Raw genomic sequence first — 19,743 nt, 5'->3', positions numbered from 1 at the left:
TGTAACCCTATGCCCTGTTCAGCCTTGCGACTAACCAGGAGTACCTCTAGATAACAGTTTCAATTTGTTCACCCTCATCCAGATTGTCACAACTGCCAAGCACAGTTTCAGGACCCGAACAGCCTCCTTAGCAGCAGGTGGAAAGGACTGAGAGAGTTGGACATCATCTGCATACAGAGAGAAGAGCTTGGCGGGTGGGCTAGACTCTTCTGGTCTGCCACAATTTTGGAATATTAGAGGGTCTCTTATGTAGAAATATTTCTTGCTGCTGTTGTTCCCAAGTGTTAAATGAACGATAAATGTTTATCCAGCCTGAAACATCCCGGTTTAATCTCCGTTCCTGGCAGATGCTGACTCTCCTTAATTGGTGCTGGTAAACACAAGGAGCCTCGTGTTGGCTTCCTTCTTAATGTAAGGAACCTTGAAAACATTTCCTTAACTTAAAGAGCCATTGTCTCCAATAATGTAAACACGTTTTTCACCAAAAATTAAACAGATAATCATTTGTCACTGTTCTCATAAGCAACTTTTAATTTCAGTCCATACATTCTTCTCCTCCTTCTTGTAGTTTTCCAGGCTTCATCTTAGGATGACTGGGATGATGCTTTCTGCATGTACCAAAATGTGTATGATGTATGAGTATTTATACTTCATCCATAATCTTAAAGGACTGCCAGAGCACTTTAAAAATAATTAATGTGAGAGTTTCAGGGCCATTATTCTTACAATCTAAATAAGACACAACACATAAAGAAAAAAGAGAGGCAATGGGGTAAAAGATTAAGTTCAGTTGTGAGTTTTAAATGTAATTTCAAATGTATTTCTTATATTTTTATCTAAATCCCTCATTTCTATTTTATTGGGGGGGGGGGTTGCATTTGCATCATTTTAAACTGTAACCAGACACAGACACAGACACAGACACAGACACACACACACACACACACACACACTATAAAGTGATATAAGAATAAATCATAATTTTGTGCACAAAATCATTGCAAGTATAATATAAAATGACCTTCAGGCTATGTATATAATGTAAATAATGAACATCATTTAATTGTGTGTTTAGATTTGGGTCCCATCTCCAAGCTATCCCATGCAAATAAAGGTACATATTCCAAAATTCAGAAAAGATTCAAAATCTGAAACACATCTGGTCCCAAGCATTTTGGATATGGCATACGCAACCGGGAATAAATAATGCCCCACATGCAAAGTTGTTTTTATAGAACCTGTTGTATCCAACGGCACGAATGACCCCTTGTTTCCAACAACTCTATTTTTCCGTGCCAATCACGCAATTGGGAAGCTGTTTAAACGCCCCTGGGTACGTAAACTGGGTCAATGCAAAGCTCACTTAACCTCAGCGAGAACAGTGTGTGTAAGTAAGCAAGCTGTGACACTTCGGGTGAAATCCTGATCTTATTAAAGCCCATAGCAACACATTTCTTGTTGACTCCAAAATACAGTTTCACCTTCAGCAAGTGATGCAGGCAGAATGGACGTGGCAGCAAGAAATAGACTCTGAATTGCAGGATATAACCTTTGCTTATGGTTAGGGACTAGTTTTGTGCCAAAGAGAAAATGGAAACAATTTTCCTCTCTAAATGATGTTATAGGATCAGGAAGCATCAAACAGTACAGGACTAATAGGGCGAGATCAACCCATGGGTATCCTTTAGATAAACCAAGGATGTTACAGGAATTGAACATGTAGGTAATTACTTATTCAAATAATAATAACAATAATAATAACAATAACAATCTCATCTCAGTTGCAAAAGGCCACCTTGCTCGGATCTACACACATTATTCGACAGTACATCACACAGTCTAGATACTTGGGAAGTTTCCAATGTGTGATCCAATACAACACCCAGCAGAGTGATCTTGTTTGCTGTGGACTAATCTTGTTGTGTTTCTAATGATGTTGATGATGATGATGTCACCTGGGATGCTGCAATCCCAGGCGACAGCAGGATTGAAGAGAAACAACTGGAAAAGCTGACACGATATGAGGATCAAACTGCAAAGGCTCTGGCACAAGTCAGTCAAGGTGGTCCCAGTGGTGATCGGCACACTGGGCGCAGTGCCTAAATCATAGAATCATAGAATCAAAGAGTTGGAAGAGACCTCATGGGCCATCCAGTCCAACCCCCTGCCAAGAAGCAGGAATATTGCATTCAAATCACCCCTGACAGATGGCCATCCAGCCTCTGTTTAAAAGCTTCCAAAGAAGGAGCCTCCACCACACTCCGGAGCAGAGAGTTCCACTGCTGAACGGCTCTCACAGTCAGGAAGTTCTCATGTTCAGATGGAATCTGCTCTGTTGTAGTTTGAAGCCATTGTTCTGCATCCTAGTCTCCAAGGAAGCAGAAAACAAGTTCGCTCCCTCCTCCCTGTGACTTCCTATCACATATTTATACATGGCTAATCATGTCTCCTCTCAGTCTTCTCTTCTTCAGGCTAAACATGCCCAGCTCCTTAAGCCGCTCCTCATTGGGCTTGTTCTCCAGACCCTTGATCATTTTAGTCGCCCTCCTCTGGATACATTCCAGCTTGTCAATATCTCTCTTGAATTGTGGTGCCCAGAATTGGACACAATATTCCAGGTATGGTCTAACCAAAGCAGAATAGAGGGGTAGCATGACTTCCCTAAATCTAGACACTATGCTCCTATTGATGCAGGCCAAAATCCCATTGGCTTTTTTTGCCGCCGCATCACATTGTTGGCTCATGTTTAACTTGTTGTCAACGAGGACTCCTAGATCTTTTTCATACCTACTGCTCTCGAGCCAGGCATTGTCCCCCATTCTGTATATTTGCATAAAGACCTTGGCCTCCACTTAAACACAATTGGCGCTGACAAAATTACCATCTGCCAGCTGCAAAAGGCCACCTTACTGGGATCTGCACGCATTATTTGCCAATACATCACACAGTCCTAGACACTTGGGAAGTTTCCGACGTGTGATCCAATACAACAGCCAGCAGAGTGTCTGCTGTGGACTCATCTTGTTGTGTTTCAAATAATAATAATAATCATCATCATCATCATCATCCCCCCATTGGGTGCCGCCTTGTTGTTGATGGGGGCCTTAACTGCTTGTATGATGTTGTGTTTCAAATAATGATAACAACAACAACAACAACAACAACACCCACTTGTTTTTACCATTCGAGGCAGGGTATAACAGGATTTACCTCTCTTGCTTTCCCACTATTTGCTTATTTTTCTTCCCCATAAGAGGACCAAGGGAGGTAGGAGCCCCTTGGGGAGCCTTATGTACCCCAATCTATGTGTGAACCCCCAACCCATGGGGACCAGGCTTCCAATAGAGATACCCCTGTAACCATTGCTCCTCATGTGTGTATATGTATAATTTTGTTTATGCTTTTGTATCACTTCATAAAATTATTGGAGAGGTTGCCAGCCTAGCCTTGCAATGATCTAGGAAGATCTGCCAACATTGTGCCAGGCTTCATTTGCTTTTAATTGGATTCAATCAGCTGCCTCAGTGTAACCCATAGGACCCAGGTGATGCGGAGGTCAACAGGAGCCATGGGGATCAACTGACGTTTGTGTCACTACATGGACAATACGAGTCATTTGTCATTTTGGTATGGAGTTTGCAATTGGGAAAACCATGCTACTGTCTTTGGAAAGGCCATTTTCCTTTTGTATATTTCCAGCCACCAGACATTTATCCTTCCAAGGATGGACAATACTCTCTGCAGGAACTTGCATGGGAGTCCAGTGCTCGGGCGCTGGGCTTGATCAGGACTGAATACCTAAGGGACAATAAAGGTTTCAGAAGATCCATTAGGGTCTTTGTGTTTGCACATCAGGGATATTTAATCCTATCACAAGTCATTCTCTCACCCTTTGTTCTGAGACCTGCCAACCCCTCTCCAACCATTGGACAGAGGAAATTAACATCAGAGATGGCTGGCACCCTTTCCTTGATTGAGGCACACCGAATTCCCGCCTCTACAAGGAGCCCCCGCTGATATCACCCCGGCTCAGCCAATCACAACGAAACTGGGTGCAGCTGGGGGAGCGGGAATTTTGAACTGGAAAATGTATTAAAATGCATGTTTCACTGTATTATGTATCTCAGCTTATTTTTAGAGGGCTACCAGAAGCTGTCATCACTTCAGCTGACTTTATTAAAATTCTCAGTGACTTCTCTTCAACTTGGTGAGCATTATTTAGTTGGATTGGGCTTCCGTCACTCACCAAGTGCACAAATCCACAAGCTGGCTGAGTTCCAGAGCCACTTGCCATTTATATGTATATCTGTGAAATAATGTCCAGGGTGGGAGAAAGAATTCTTGTCTGTTTAAGGCAAGTGTGAATGTTGCAATTGGCTACCTTGATTAGAATTGAATGGCCTTGTAGCTTCAAATCCTGGTTGCTTCCCGCCTGGGGGAATCCTTTGTTGGAAGGTGTTAGCTGGCCCTCGTTGTTACTTGTCTGTAATTCCCCTGTTTTCTGAGTGTTGTTCTTAGTACTGTCCAGATTTTTGAGTTTTTAAACACTGGTAGCCAGATTTTGTTCATTTTCGTGGTTTCCTCCTTTCTGCTTGTGGACAATTTCAATGGCTCTTCTGTGTAGTCTGATATGGTGGTTGTTAGTGGTCCAGCATTTCTGTGTTCTTAAATAATATGCTGGGTCCGGGTTGGTTCATCAAGTGTTCTGCTTTGATGCTGCAGGCCATTCAATGCTAATCAAGCTGGCCAATGGCAACATTCACACTTACCTCAAACAGTCAATAATAATAATAATAATAATAATAATAATAATAATAATAATACTTTATTTACACCCCGCTACCATCTTCCCAAGGGACTCGGTGCGGCTTACATGAGGCCAAGCCCACAGTACATCAATAAATAAAAGCAATAACAAAACAATCAATACAATAGAAGAGTTTTTCTCCCACCTTGGGCATTCCACAGATACATAAACAACAAATCTACAGATTTATTTATTTATTTATTTTATTTACTGTACTTGTATACCGCTGTTTCTCAGCCTAGCTGGCGACTCAACGCGGTTTACAACAAAATACCAAATACAATAGTCAACAGTATACAATTTAAAACCATAAAAACATAATACACAATATTGGTACATCAATAACAATCCAATGCATCTCCTGACTAAAATCGTGATCCAGTTTCGTCGTCCATATTACCAATCCTTTAATCATCACATTCATTGCACCGAATTAACCAAATGCCTGTCCGAACATCCAGGTTTTTAATCTTCTTCGCAACACCATCAGCGAGGGGGCTGATCTTACCTCCATGGGAAGGGCGTTCCATAGTCAAGGGGCCACCACAGAAAAGGCCCTGTCTCTCGTCCCTGCCAGCCGCACCTGTGAAGCAGGCGGGATAGAGAGCAGGGCCTCCCCAGAAGATCTTAGGGTCCTGGTGAGCTGATAGGCCGAGATACGTTCGGATAGGTAGGTTGGGCCAGAACTGTTTAGGGCTTTAAAGGCCAACGCCAACACTTTGAATTGAGCCCGGTAGCAAATCGGCAGCCAGTGGAGCTGGTGCAGCAGAGGAGTTGTATGCTCCCTGCGCTCCCCTCCTGTTAGTAACATGGCTGCCAACCGTTGGACTAATTGGAGCTTCCGAGCCGTCTTCAAAGGCAACCCCACGTAGAGAGCGTTGCAGTAGTCTAAACGGGATGTAACCAGAGCGTGGACTACTGTGGCCATGCTCTGTCTGATGGTTATTATCTCTTTTTTTAGTCTATTCCCTTTAAATGACATTATGGCATATAGTCACATTTCTACTTTTATATAGAGCTGGGCATGGTTTTGTCACAGAGTGAAAATACTGGCCATATCTTCAGACGACAAGAAGAGAAAACAGCAAATCGACAGGTCTTAATAGGTCACGTTATTCATTTATTGAGGTTTCCTATGAAATATCCAGAATAAAATATTTTAATTTCAAGTACAAGGAATAGAAACAGTCAATCATTATCGAAATCCTGCCTGCAGGCTATACATTCAAGCAATGAGACAATTTGTTGTCGAAAGCTTTCATGGCCGGAATCACTGGGGTGCTGTGAGTTTTCTGGTCTGTATAGCTATGTTCCAGAAGCATTCTCTTCTGACATTTCACCCAGATATATTGCAAGTATCCTCCTAGGTTGTGAGGTCTGCTGGAAACTTGGCAAGTGGGGTTTATATATCTCTGGAATAATGTCCAGGGTGGGAGAAAGAACTCTTGTCTGCCTGAGGCAAGTGTGAATGTTGCAAATGGACAACTTATTAGAATTAAATGGCCTTGCAGCTTCAAAGCCTGGCTGCTTACTGCCTGGGGAATCCTTTGTTGGGAGGTGTTTCTGGCCCTGATTGTTTATTGTATGGAATTCCCCTGTTTTTTTTAGCCTTGCTCTTTATTTACTGTTCTGGCAAGAAACAGACAGGCTTTGAAGCTGCAAGGCTTTGAAGCGGCAAGGCCATTCAATGCTAATCAAACTGGCCAACTGCAACATTCACACTTGCCTCAAGCAGACAAGAGTTCTTTTTCCCACTCTGGACATTGTGCCAGAGATATATAAACCCCACTTGCATAATTTCAAACAGACTTCACAGCTTCTGAAACATAGAATCCAAGAGTTGGAAGAGACCTCATGGGCCATCCAGTCCAACCCCCTACCGAGAAGCAGGAATAGTGCATTCAAATCACCCCTGACAGATGACCACCCAGCCTCTGTTCAAAAGCTTCCAAAGAAGGAGCCTCCACTACACTCCGGGGCAGAGAGTTCCACTGCTGAACGGCTCTCACAGTCAGGAAGTTCTTCCTCATGTTCAGATGGAATCTCCTTTCTTGTAGTTTGAAGCCGTTGTTTCACATCCTAGTCTCCAAGGCGGCAGAAAACAAGCTTGCTCCCTCCTCCCTGTGGCTTCCTCTCACATATTTATACATGGCTATCATATCTCCTCTCAGCCTTCTCTTCTTCAGGCTAAACATGCCCAGCTCCTTAAGCCGCTCTTCATAGGGCTTGTTCTTCAGACCCTTGATCATTTTGGTCGCCCTCCTCTGGACACATTCCAGCTTGTCAATATCTCTCTTCAATTGTGGTGTCCAGAATTCTGAGGATGCCTGCCACAGATGTGGGTGAAATGTCAGGAGAGAATGCTCCTGAAAACTCACAACAACCCAATGAAATATTTTTTTTCAAATTATGGTTACCATTCCTTTGGCAGGACCAAAAATAATCCTCTAAGTGAGAAGATTTTTGTCTTACGTTTTAGACAACCAACAGTGCATTATCTAAGTGCTTTGTACAGTTATGGCTTTTAGGGAAAGGCAATCCAATTGCATCCCCAGTTATTCCCCCTTCTTACCCTGAAAGGGAAGGGATGTGAAAAATAAACGCTTTGCATTGATAATGTTTTTTTAATTCCTATGTATTTTAATAACTGTGCTACAAAAGTTTTGCATCTTTTAAAAGAATTGTGCTGTGAGCTGCTATTGATCTCAATTTTGGGACAAAGGCAAGGCATACATCGGATCAATAAACATAGAGCTGGTTCCAACCAGGTTGGAATCAGATCTTTACTTGTTCAGCTTCATCCCGTATCTCCCCAACATTGGTTGCACCCTACACTGTAGAATTAATGCAGTTTGAAACCACTTTAAACTGCCATGGTTCAATGCTATAGAACCTTAGGAATTGTAGTTTGGTGAGGCACCAGCACTCTTGGGCAGAGAAAGCTAAGGACCTTGAAAAACTACAACTCTCATTGTTCCATCGCATTGAGTCATGCCATTAAAACAGAGTCAAGGGAAATCCCTGTAACTTTCGTTCAGTACCACGAAACACTAAATGTTGCCTCATTTGTGAAATTTCATAAGGCACTTTCACATTGTCAGGGAGTCCTGATTTGCTGAAGGAAAAACTAGGTCGTCAATATCATGTGAAATATCCATATATATCCAAGCTTGTAGCTACTCCACGAACTGCCAAGCTGTTCGTCTGAAGAGTTTCCTTCCTTTTCTGGAAATGAGACAAGAAAAAGAGAAGTGTGAAGAAGGAGGGAATGAACATGATGTATTTCTTTTTTGCATAACAGCTATCAGACTAGGGAAGACAAACTACGAGGGGTATTTTTTTAAGTAAGGTCCGTTTTGTTGTAGACACTAGTAGTTTGCGCGCATACGGCAACGAGTGCGTGCGGCGTGTACCGGCATGCCTCGGGAACAACTGTGCTCAGTTTCCGTTCTGTAGCTAACCTGTATGGTTCTGTTCTGTGCTTTAAAAATGTTTAAGACTATCAACTCACCCTCCGCATGTGAGGTTCGCTCAGTGATACGGTTTTTGTCAGCAAGGAACCTGCCTGCTGCAGAAATTCATCGACAGATTTGTGAAGTGTACAGTGATACTGTTATGAGTGAAAGCAAAGTGCGTAAGTGGGTATGACAATTCAAAGATGGCCATGACAACGTCAGGAAATGCATTTGAGAGACCTGTTATTGTGAAGCGCCTGTTCTCACGAATCCTCGCTTCAACTGAAGCCGCCAAATCATCTGTAATCAAAGAAGGTCGACCGGAGCAGTCCTCATCATGGACGTTGTCACGGCCATCTTTGAATTGTCATACCCACTTACGCACTTTGCTTTCACTCATAACAGTATCACCGTACACTTTACAAATCTGTCGATGAATTTCTGCAGCAGGCAGGTTCCTTGCTGACAAAAACCGTCTCACTGAGCGAACCTCACATGCGGCGGGTGAGTTGATAGTCTTAAACATTGTTAAAGCACAGAACAGAACCGTACAGGTTAGCTACAGAGCGGAAACTGAGCACAGTTGTTCCCGAGGCATGCCGGTACATGACGCACGCGCTTGTTGCTGTATGCGTGCAAACTACTAGTGTCCACAACGAAACTGACCTTACTTAAAAAATACCCTTCGTATATTATAGCAAAAGGCTTCTGTAAACTGTATTCCACTTTATCATATGTCTGCAAGAATATAGACCAAGCCTGGGCAAACTTGGCCCTTCCAAGTGTTTTGGACTTCAACTCCCACAATTCCTAACAGTCTCAGACCCCTTCCTTTTACCCCTCAGCTGCTTAAGCCCTGGTCTTAGGCAACCCCTGTGACAGGGCCGTTCGACCCCCAAAGGGGTCGCAACCCACTGGTTGAGAACCGCTGTGCTAAAGGATAGTGTTAGACCTTGGCAGGTTGATTCTGAATGACACACATAAGACATCGTCTTAAAGCAGTAGTAGTAGTATTTGTTGCAGGAACCATTAAAACACACTGGAAAGAAGTAATCAAGTGGCTGAGGGGGGAAAGAAAAAGGCCTGAGGATGTTAGGCATTGTGGGAGTTGAAGTCCAAAACACCTGAAGGGCACAAGTTTTCCCAGGCTTGATATAGACCATGGGGGTGTCAAACATACACCAAAAGGACAGTCACTAACATAGAATATTACCTTATTGATTACTTCTTTCCAGTTTGTTTTGATGGTTCCTGCAACAAATACTACTACTGCTGCTTTAAGACAATGCCTTATTATATGCGTAGGGCATACACAAGGAGGAAGGGATATGGTGCAGAGAAATATAAAATACCACAATAAGCAGCCTGGAAGTAACAGAAATAATGTGTTTATGTTGATAATTTGTGGTTGTGGAAGCTGATTCCTTGTTTTTCTTTCTTTCTTCTCCTCTTCCCCCTTTTTACTTTTCTGCTTATCTTAACCTCCTATCACTCACACAATCCTACTTTTCTACCCAACCAGGTCTCACTTACCTTCACAGTACAAGGAATCAGCACTACCTGTCGTGTAGTAATATGTAATATTTTATTCATTCCTAGTTGTTTTCGTGGTAATTTTTGTATATGAGTTCAATGTTGTTTATATGTATTGTTATTGTGCATTAATAAAAATCATATATATATGAATAAGCCTGCTAAGGTCTAACACTATCCTTTAGCACAGTGGTTCTCAACCAGTGGGTCGCAACCCCTTTGGGGGTCGAACGGCCCTGTCACAGGGTTGCCTAAAACCATCGAAAAACACATCTTTCTGAAGGTCTTAGGAACCAAGACACCGGTAACTTTTTCCCACCCCCTTCACTTGAAGGCCCTTTCTTCTCTGGAGGGAGGTGGTGACGTCACTCAGCCCTACCCCCATTCAACCCCTCCACCATTTTAGGAGGAAGTGATGGGAGCAATGGAGGTGAGGTTTGCTTTGGAGCCAAGAGAGAAGAGAAAAGAGGAGGAGAAGGGCAGGGAGAAGAGAGAAGGTGAGGGAGAACTGGCCTAGGGAGGGAGGAGATGGGGGTGAGGGCAGGGCTTAGAGAGGGCTAGAGTGGCCCCTCCATGGCTGAATCCCAGGAAGGAAGAGAAGTAACAATGAAAATACATCCTGCATATCAGATATTTACATTAAAATTAATAACAGTAGCAAAATTACAGTTATGAAGTAGCAATGAAAATAATTTTATGTTGGGGGTCACCGCAACATGAGGAATGGTATTAAATGGCCATGACATTAGGAAGGTTGAGAACCACTGCTTTAGCATAAATAGCATTAAGTTTCATGAGCCATACTTGGATCAGGAAGCATACAGTGGTTCTCAGCCTGTGGGTCCCCAGGTGTTTTGGCCTACAACTCCCAGAAATCCCAGCCAGTTTACCAGCTGTTAGGATTTCTGGGAGTTGAAGGCCAAAACATCTGGGGACCCACAGGTTGAGAACCACTTTTCATTGACGATGTTTTCCAAAAATGCAAAATAGTTAGAAAGCATGTGCTACATCCTAAGTTAACCAGATATTTGCATAGGTTTCTCTTGCCAATTGGAATGCAATTTTGTCTTCATACCAGCACTTACATATCTTCACTTCAGGGTCCTGATCCGTGTTGTATATTTGTCTGGGTATGCAGCACTCATTACTGTGGTATAAATTGTGTCCCTGAAGGAAAACCATAAACAAATGTAGCAATTGCACATTCAAGTTCCAAAGACAAGTCAGATACCACTCAATTGAGGCATAAAATGAATTCAGTATGACTTCAGTCTGTGGGGAATACCTTCTTGGTCTTCATGCAGATAGTGAAACCATGGTTAATAGTGAACACTTTAGAGAGGATTGTGAGCTTTCCTGTGGCACAAACTCATGGGTTCTTAAGTCTGTGAAATTAAAATTTGGGAAATGATCGTTCTCTCTGTGAGAAAACCGGCTTGGAAAGTGCAGGACCTCAAGGGCATTCAGGGGAGTCAGAAATAGCAACATCAGATAAAGAATTGAGTGAAGAACTGAGTGATAGGGAGGGTTCCCATGGGAGCCCACCTATAGCTCCGGAGTCTTTGTTTACAAATTAGAGCCTAAAATAGATTGCATTGTTCAGAGAGATTACAAGGGAAAATTATGAAGGAAATTCGTGGGAAATGGAATGATTTCATGGGTGTCTATTAAACAGCAAGTTGTTTACCATAAGGTCAGTTCAGACAACGCTGGGTTAGAGTGAGAAGCTAAGCCTGAGTTCTTTTGTTCCTGGTTCACGACAAGCTTTGATTTTGGATTTAATATATCCTGGAAGTTTTCTATATTCCTGTTCATGTAAACTTGTTCAAGTTTTTCTAGTTATACCTTCTTGATTGTGGGCTTATGCTGTAGCTGTGATTTCTGGATGTTCCTTTGTCATCTCATGAAACATTTAGATTATTGTTTGGTTATCACCTGTTGCTAAACCTTTTTGGATTATATATCTTTCTTTCTTACTCATGATTTTTATATGCTTTTTATGTGTTTTTACAATAATCTGTTTGTTTATATTCCTGGACTCTTGTGTGGTTCAGTGGTCATAGGTGTTTCCAGGCCTGGAGTACAACAGCCACACAGTATGCTAAAATGTTTGAGGCTCTTATGAGATATTCACTGAAAAACTACTGCAAAATGTGCTGCAGGATGTCCCACAAAAAAACCAAGTTTGTTTTGCAGTTTAACAAACTTTTTCCATGTTTTCATGATAGAACCACTTTGGAAATGACATGTATAACCCAGGAACAAAAATTGTGTTAGATAGTGTAATAGATGACCAATGTTTGACAGCAATGAGATACATAGTGAATGTAATTAACATACCATAAATTGAAAAGTAACTTCTGCTGGGACTCAGCCTGTGTTTCACCCTGAATCTGTTATAGTGTTTCCCCCTTCTAATGTTTCTGAGCCTGTCTTGGATGTCAATGAAGTTGAGGTGCAAATTGGAGACACTTTGGACAATAAGGTTACTACAGACTCTGATCGAGAAGGGTCAGGGAAATCATAGAATCATAAAGTTGGAAGAGACCTCATGGGCCACCCAGTCCAACCCCATTCTGCCAAGAAGCAGGAATATTGCATTCAAATCACCCCTGACAAATGGCCATCCACCCTCTGTTTAAAAGCTTCCAAAGAAGGAGCCTCCACCATACTCCGGGGCAGAGAGTCCCACTGCTGAACGGCTCTCACAGTCAGGAAGTTCATCCTCATGTTCAGATGGAATCTCCTCTCTTGTAGTTTGAAGCCATTGTTTCATGTCCTAGTCTCCAGGGAAGCAGAAAACAAGCTTGCTCCCTCCTCCCTATGGCTTCCTTTCACATATTTATACATGGCTATCATATCTCCTCTCAGCCTTCTCTTCTTCAGGCTAAACATTCCCATCTCCTTAAGCCGCTCCTCATAGGGCTTGTTCTCCAGACCCTTGATCATTTTAGTCGCCCTCCTCTGGACACATTCCAGCTTGTCAATATCTCTCTTGAATTGTGGTGCCCAGAATTGGATATTATATTCCAGGTGTGGTCTAACCAAAGCGAAACAGAGGGCTATCATTACTTCCCTAGATCTAGGCACTATGCTCCTATTCATTCAGGCCAAAATCCCATTGGCTTTTTTTTGCCAAGTTCTCATGAGAAAATTCCAGGCTTGAGTTTGAAGGAAAGTTCACTTCCTTCTCCAGTCTGTAAGATAGTTTCACACCTGCAGTTAATGAAGAGATAGATATGACCAGTCGCCGGCTGGAAATTAGCCACAACCGTAGAGAGGCCCAATGTTTACGCAGGTCAGAAAGAATTTGTCAATCAAGGTCAAAGACTGGGGGGAGTAGAAATCAGTTTCTGGGACTTAAATTGAACTCTTAGAGAATTTCGTTCAAACCAGACATTGTTTGGTTTCAAGTCAAGTCTTTTGGATATTCTTGTGGCCTCATCTCCTAGGTTTCCTGGCTTTTTAAGTGGATTAGCAGTGGTTATGTTAATGGTTTTTATAGAAGGCATTTGATATTTCTTTGCATCTGGATTTAAACAGCAAGCTTTTGGATCTTTGATATTATTCCTATGTTTGGACACTGTTTATGTTACTGCTTATTTGGCTTTTTTGCTTTTGGACTTTATATTCATCTCTTTTATTGGCTCCAATTATTCTTCAAATAAAGATGACTCTTTTTTCATCCAAGGTGTGGTGTAATGAATGATTAGAAGGTCCTGTTCCTACTCTGGGGTGCAACAGCTTCCATAATATCAACTGGAACAAATTGTCCTTTGAGATTTTCCAACAAGTCATATAACAAGTTGCCTTATTATTTTTTAAAAGGCTTTCCAAGTTCTGCAGGGAACCTATTTTAAAATGTGCATCTTTTCTTTTACGTATGCCAAAACTAGAATATTACAAAATGCATAAAAAAGCAAAAATACTTACTTGTTTAAGACTGGCTGTTCTGACAATATCTAAAGCAACAAAAGGGGAGAAAGTGACCTTCTTAGGAGGACTTCAAAAGAAAACAACTTTAAAACTTACTTGTCAGGTACTGGGAATTATATTATCTCATTTTCCAACAGAGAATACAATGATGTATCTGTCACACTACTTTCCTGATCTGGCATTCATTTTCTCTATGTCTGTCATACAAGAAAGTAACTACAGTAGAAAGCTCTCACAAGGAACTGACCACTTATATTTTTGATGTTTTTACGGAGCATGATATAAAATAGATGACTTACTTTATAGAGTGACTCAAGGTTAATATTTTCTTGTCCTGTGGCATTCAGTGCTTTGATGGCTGGAGTTCTGTAGTATAAACATAAAAAATGCTTATAGGTGCATATACTGTAACTATTGCATACAAATCAAGATGCCGAAACTTGGGTACATTTACATTTGCTACTTAGGTTGCATCCAGACTGCTATGCACAGGGGCAGCTCAACCCATTATGCAAAGTAAGCAATTGCAGTATAGTTCATTTTGCCGAGGGGTGCTCTTGAGGCGCTCTTGGGGAAAACAGACCTTGACATATGCGAGTTGTAGTTACTGGGATGTATAGTTCACCTAAAATCAAAGAGCATTCTGAACTCCACCAATGATGGAATTGAACCAAAAATGGCACACACAACTCCCATGATGAACAGAAAACATATATCAATTATTGGGGTATAAATAAATTATTGTTATTATTATTATTATTAACAGTAAAAAGACAAGTACACTCCAAACTCTGTCTCTCTCTGTGCTTCTCTCTGCTTCTCTGTGCACATGCATAGCTGAAGCCTGAACAAAAATGTAACAGTATCCAAAAGTCCCAGGCTCAGCCTGCTCCTCGGGCATTGCCCGACCAATCAGCTTCATGCGTCTTATTTTACATTTGACACACACACATTCACTGATTCCTTGCATGCTATGAGATTTGTCTCTATCATAGCACTAAGCCATTACAGTTAAAGTGGTGTCAAACTGCATTAATTTTATAATGTAGATCCACCCTTAGTGTGGTGTTGGGACTTATCCCATGATATTTCTGCCTCTGGTACCAGATTTTTCTGTTGTACAAGTTATAGCCAGGTACTCCTGCATTGTTTTTCTGCCATACTATTGAGACTTTTGTGCACTTGTAAGCATATAGACAGAGAACACCCGGATCTCCAGATATGCTAGAATAGGGTTGTTGAAGGTTTTTTGTGGCTATATGGCCATGTTCTAGAGGCATTCTCTCCTGATGTTTCGCCTGCATCTATGGCAAACATCCTCAGAGGTAGTGAGGATGCTTGCCATAGATGCAGGCGAAATGTCAGGAGAGAATGCCTCTAGAACATGGCCATATAGCCTGAAAAAACCTACAACAACCCAGTGATTCCAGCCATGAAAGCTTTCAGCAATACATTATGCTAGCATATATTCCCATCATATTCATCCAGACGGCCACTAGCAAGGTATTGTGAAAGCGGGCCAGATTTCTGCCACTTCTGCTGCATGTATGTCTTAATTTAAACACACACAGAAATCTTGGCATGATAACCTCCTAGCAAAATATACCTTCGGTCATCAGAAGGAGGAGGGGTTGTCCAGTGGTCATAATTTGTCTCCACCCGGTACCAGCTGCAGACAGAAAATACAAGTTAACACCAATGTCACAACTTCATTTTGGCACAGCATATGTTCAGACTGATTATATGATGTAACAAAATTTGAAAAAATATGTTCCTGGTTTAAAATATTATTTCCTCTTTAATTGTGTGGTATATACTTTGAAAGTATACCTTATTTCTGTGTCTGCCACAAATTATGTTGAAATGGTTGAGTTGGATGAGATATTCTACAAAAATGGTGTACTGCAACTGTGCTGGTACAGCTGTACCAGAAGCTCACACTTTATTTGCCTTGTATTAAGTGTTTGCTTGCAGCCCAAGGCTTGGGATTCTGCAGAAGGGTGGCTTCCTGTTAGAGTTTGCAGTTATAGGGCAGGCCCCCTGTCCATGATCGTTAAGTTTGGTTCCGCCCCCTGTTCAGGACAATTGAGAAGGGAAGGGAGCCATTTTCAGTCAGTCTCAGCAAGGAAAGTCAATGTACAGGATGTGTACAGACTTTCTCCTGTACAAAGGCTTCAACCCTTAAGACCTCCCGGGGGGGGGGGGGGGGGAGTCTTAAGAGCAAAAGGATTCCCAAAGATTCCCAGGGAAACAGCCCTAAAGCCCTGAGGAATTTCAGAGGGAAAAACAGCTTTAAACATCTAAGAACTCCAGCTGAAGTGACTACAGGCCTACTGGTAGGTCCACTTGGTGCTTTGAGACGCAGTTCAACCCGGTAGTGGAGCCCACATCAGTTAGGTTTAGGTTCACAGTCAGCCTGGAAGAAGTTTGGAAAGGGATTTTCCTTTAAAGTAACAGTTAGAAGCCACCAGTTGCACAAAGCCTGGAAGCATTTGTTTAACCTTTTGAAGACAAAAGAAGTTTCTGTTGATTGTTCACCAATAAAAGACTTTGTTATATTTCACAAGCCCTCTAGAGACTGTTTATGGTGAAAATCCTTACGAATTTCTCTTCGGGCCCCCTGGCTTCCCGCTGGGATAAAGTTATACGTCCTGTTTTAAAAGCAATTCATTTCAAACCCAGCGCACGACAGAACAGCAACAACTCTAGGGACCATGTGAGTGTAGATTCATGTTGTAGGATCTCACCCTTGCTGTTGTGTGCCTCCAAGTCCTTTCTGACTTATGGTGACCCTAAAGCAAAGCTATAATTGAAAGGCTGAGCATGTTTGACTCAATCAGGGTCAGTGGGTTTCCATGAACCAACAGGGAATTGAACCTTAGACTCCAGACAAGTAGTCCAATGCTCAAAACATGACTGGGTCTCATAGGCGCTCACCCTACTTACTGCATAAGGTCAGCTTAGCGTATCTTACCCGCCAGACAAAGGGTCCAAGGGCCAAATATCAACTGGACCACTTCTCTTTCTTGTAATCACTGCACCCTCCTTGGGTGTTGTGCCTCCAATGATGTAGTAGACGTTAGCTATAATTGGAGTGTTAGCCAGCATAAGAGCAGCGGCTTCAAAGTCTTCTGCTTCACTCAAAGCCTACAATACAGATGATACAGAGGAGTAAGTTGAATATGATATGCTCAGATCTGAACAGAGGTAAACACCTTGGATCAGCATGCCCACACTATTACCGGATTGTGGCACATCTGGTTGGGGGTCAGCTGCATTAAATCACTACTGGTTGAGAGGTCATGAGTTCGAAGCCAGCCCGGATCGGAGTGAGCTTCCGGCCATTTGTCTAGCTTGCTGTCGACCTTTGCAGTCCGAAAGACAGTTGCATCTGTCAAGTGGAAAATTTAGGCACCGCTTATGTGGAGAGGCTAATTTAACTAATTTAAAGGTAAAGGTTGTCCCCTGACAATAAGTCCAGTCATGTCTGACACTGGGGTGTGGTGCTCATCTCCATTTCTAAGTCGAAGAGCTGACGTTGTCCATAGACACCTCCAAGGTCATGTGGCTGGCATGACTGCATGGAACGCCGTTACATTCCCGCCGGAGCGGTACCTATTGATCTACTCACATTCGCATGTTTTCGAACTGCTAGGTTGGCAGAAGCTAGGGCTGACAGCAGAAGCTCACGCCGCTCCCCGGAATTGAACCTGCGACCTTTCGGTCAACAAGCTCAGCAGCTCAGCACTTTAACCCACTACACCACCAGGGGCTCCTTAATTAATTTACAATGCCATAAAACTCTCCAGCAGTGTCCAAAAGAATGAGGAAGTGCTCCATCGGTGTCACAAGTGGACAGTGAAACAACAGCTCCCCCAGTGGTTGGAATTCATAACAGCAGCAAAATTACAATTATGAAGTAGCAACAAAAATAATATTATGGTTGGAGGATCACACCAGCATGAGGAACTATATTAAGGGGTCATGATATTAGGAGGGTTGAGAAACATTGGTGTAAACTCCTGGCCGAAAAAATAACTTCCCAAATTTCAGAGCTTTCCCTACCAAAATACTATAGTGTAAGAAGAACAGGATGAGATGTGTGGCATCTTAATAGACTGGAAGTTGGCATAAGAATTAGATAGGTGGGACGTAGATAGGTAAGATGGAGGAAAGATGCAGTCCCCAAAGATTTACGCCGAGTAAAACATGTTAGTTTGTCACGAGATTCCCTGGTGCAGCAAAATAAAAAATCTACGTCCTCAAAGCATTGGAAGAAGCCACATGGAATATTGTGTTTAATTTCAAATGTCTCTTAAAGGTAGAGCCATCTACTTAGATGTCCACAGATCCTGTCTATGAATATCTGTGCATTTCAGTCGCTTAAGGAAGGAAAAGGAAGGGACTTGAGGTTGTTAGGAACTGTGGGAGTTGAAGCCCAAAACACCTGGAGGGCCAAAGTTTGCCCATGCCTGCATTAGAAGAAGACACTATAAAAAAGGAGAAAGTTTGCAGCCACTTACAATTCTGATGAGCCAGCTGACGGGAAGGTTTCGATTGAAGAAAGCTGCGATGGCATTCTCCCACCAATTGCCAGCATCTAGGAAAAATAAAAGGTAAAACACAGGAATCAAACAGAGGAGACTATGAATGGTTTCAGTACTTGGCTCTTTCTCACCTGAAAGAGTCAGAGGCTGCATCTACACTGCAGAAATAATGTAGTCTAGGACCACTTTTTGGATCAATGGTAGTTTGACAAAGAGCCGGCATTCTTTGGCAGAGAAGGCCAACGACCTTGTAACGACCTTGCGTTCGGCCATGGCAGTTAAAGTGATGTCAAACTGCATTTATTGTAAGGAGTAGATGCACCCCATGAGGACAGAAGTTTTGAAATGTTAGCAGATAGACTTCTCGATATTCTTTTCTTTGTGTATATCCTTCCTCTAGTCCTCAAGACAAGTGTGTAATATGTACAGCTGTTCTTCGCTGAAAACGTAAGGCTATACACACACACACACACGTATGCAAATTCAGTATGTTTGTGTGTGTGTGTGTATGTGTGTGTGTGTGTATGTATGTATATATATACAAATTCCAAAACTTTTTCAGGAGTTTGTCTTACTGTCTCAACTAGAGGGAGCTCCCCCTTCTCCCCAGATTCGAACCACCAACCTTTTGGTCAGCAAGTTCAGCAGCTCAGTGGTTTAACCCACTGTGCCACCAGGAGCTCAGTGGGTTAAACTGCTGAGCTGCTGAACTTGCTGACCAAAAGGTCAGCGGTTTGAATCTTCTAGTCCTCAAGACATGGAGACAAGTGTGTAATATGTACAGCTGTCCTTTGCTGAAAACGTGAGGCATATATACATATATAATATATATATGCCAATTCTGTGTGTGTGTGTATGCAAATTACAAACTTTTCCAGGAGTTTGTTCTACTGCCTCATGTTTTCAGCAAAGGACAGCTGTACATATTACACACTTGTCTCCATGTCTTGAGGACTAGAGGATTCAAACCGCCGATCTTTTGGTCAGAAAGTTTAGCAGCTCAGCGGTTTAACCCATGGAGCCCCCAGTGGTGAAGTGGGTTAAACTGCTGAGCTGCTGAACTTGCTGACCAAAAGGTTGGTGGTTCGAATCCAGGGAGAGGGGTGAGCTCCTGTTAGTAGCCCCAGCTTCTGCCAACCTAGCAGTTTGAAAACATGCACATGTGAGTAGATCAATAGGCACCACTCCAGCGGGAAGGTAACAGCACTCCATGTAGTCATGCCAGCCCATGACCTTGGATGTGTCTACGGGCAACGCCGGTTCTTCAGCTTAGATATGGAGATGAGCACCAACCCCCAGAGGTGGACACAACTGGAATTGGACTTAATGTCAGGGGAAAACCTTTACCACACACACACAGAGCAAAACTCTCATTGTCTTCTTCCACTAGCTTAAATCATGGTTCACAGCCTCCCTAGTTCCAAATGGTTTCCCAGCCCCCCAAAATGACAAATATTCAGAGTTC

The 19,743-nt window shown here is 42.5% G+C and overlaps 1 protein-coding gene across 2 annotated transcripts in view; it reads right to left on the bottom strand.

The window, feature by feature from the left end:
• Positions 1 to 684: 684 nt before the first annotated feature.
• The window catches only part of NAAA (N-acylethanolamine acid amidase), a 29,468-nt gene continuing 10,409 nt past the window's right edge, over positions 685 to 19,743 (bottom strand). The window contains exons 5-11 of one of the 2 annotated variants that reach the window (XM_067468565.1): positions 18,255 to 18,331; positions 16,706 to 16,878; positions 15,338 to 15,400; positions 14,031 to 14,097; positions 13,729 to 13,757; positions 10,881 to 10,962; positions 685 to 729 (exon numbers count right to left, since the gene is read on the bottom strand). In XM_067468565.1, coding sequence (XP_067324666.1) covers positions 10,887 to 10,962; positions 13,729 to 13,757; positions 14,031 to 14,097; positions 15,338 to 15,400; positions 16,706 to 16,878; positions 18,255 to 18,331 — 485 coding nt within the window. In that variant the 3' untranslated portion in view covers positions 685 to 729; positions 10,881 to 10,886. Of the gene's footprint in view, positions 730 to 6,593; positions 8,033 to 10,880; positions 10,963 to 13,728; positions 13,758 to 14,030; positions 14,098 to 15,337; positions 15,401 to 16,705; positions 16,879 to 18,254; positions 18,332 to 19,743 lie in introns of those variants that run through there. The other variant, XM_060779380.2, reaches the window with a different exon arrangement.

Source organism: Anolis sagrei, chromosome 5 (assembly GCF_037176765.1).
Source record: "Anolis sagrei isolate rAnoSag1 chromosome 5, rAnoSag1.mat, whole genome shotgun sequence".
In the NCBI taxonomy this organism is placed as follows: Eukaryota; Metazoa; Chordata; class Lepidosauria; order Squamata; family Dactyloidae; genus Anolis; species Anolis sagrei.
This window is presented reverse-complemented; position numbering and strand designations above follow the sequence as displayed.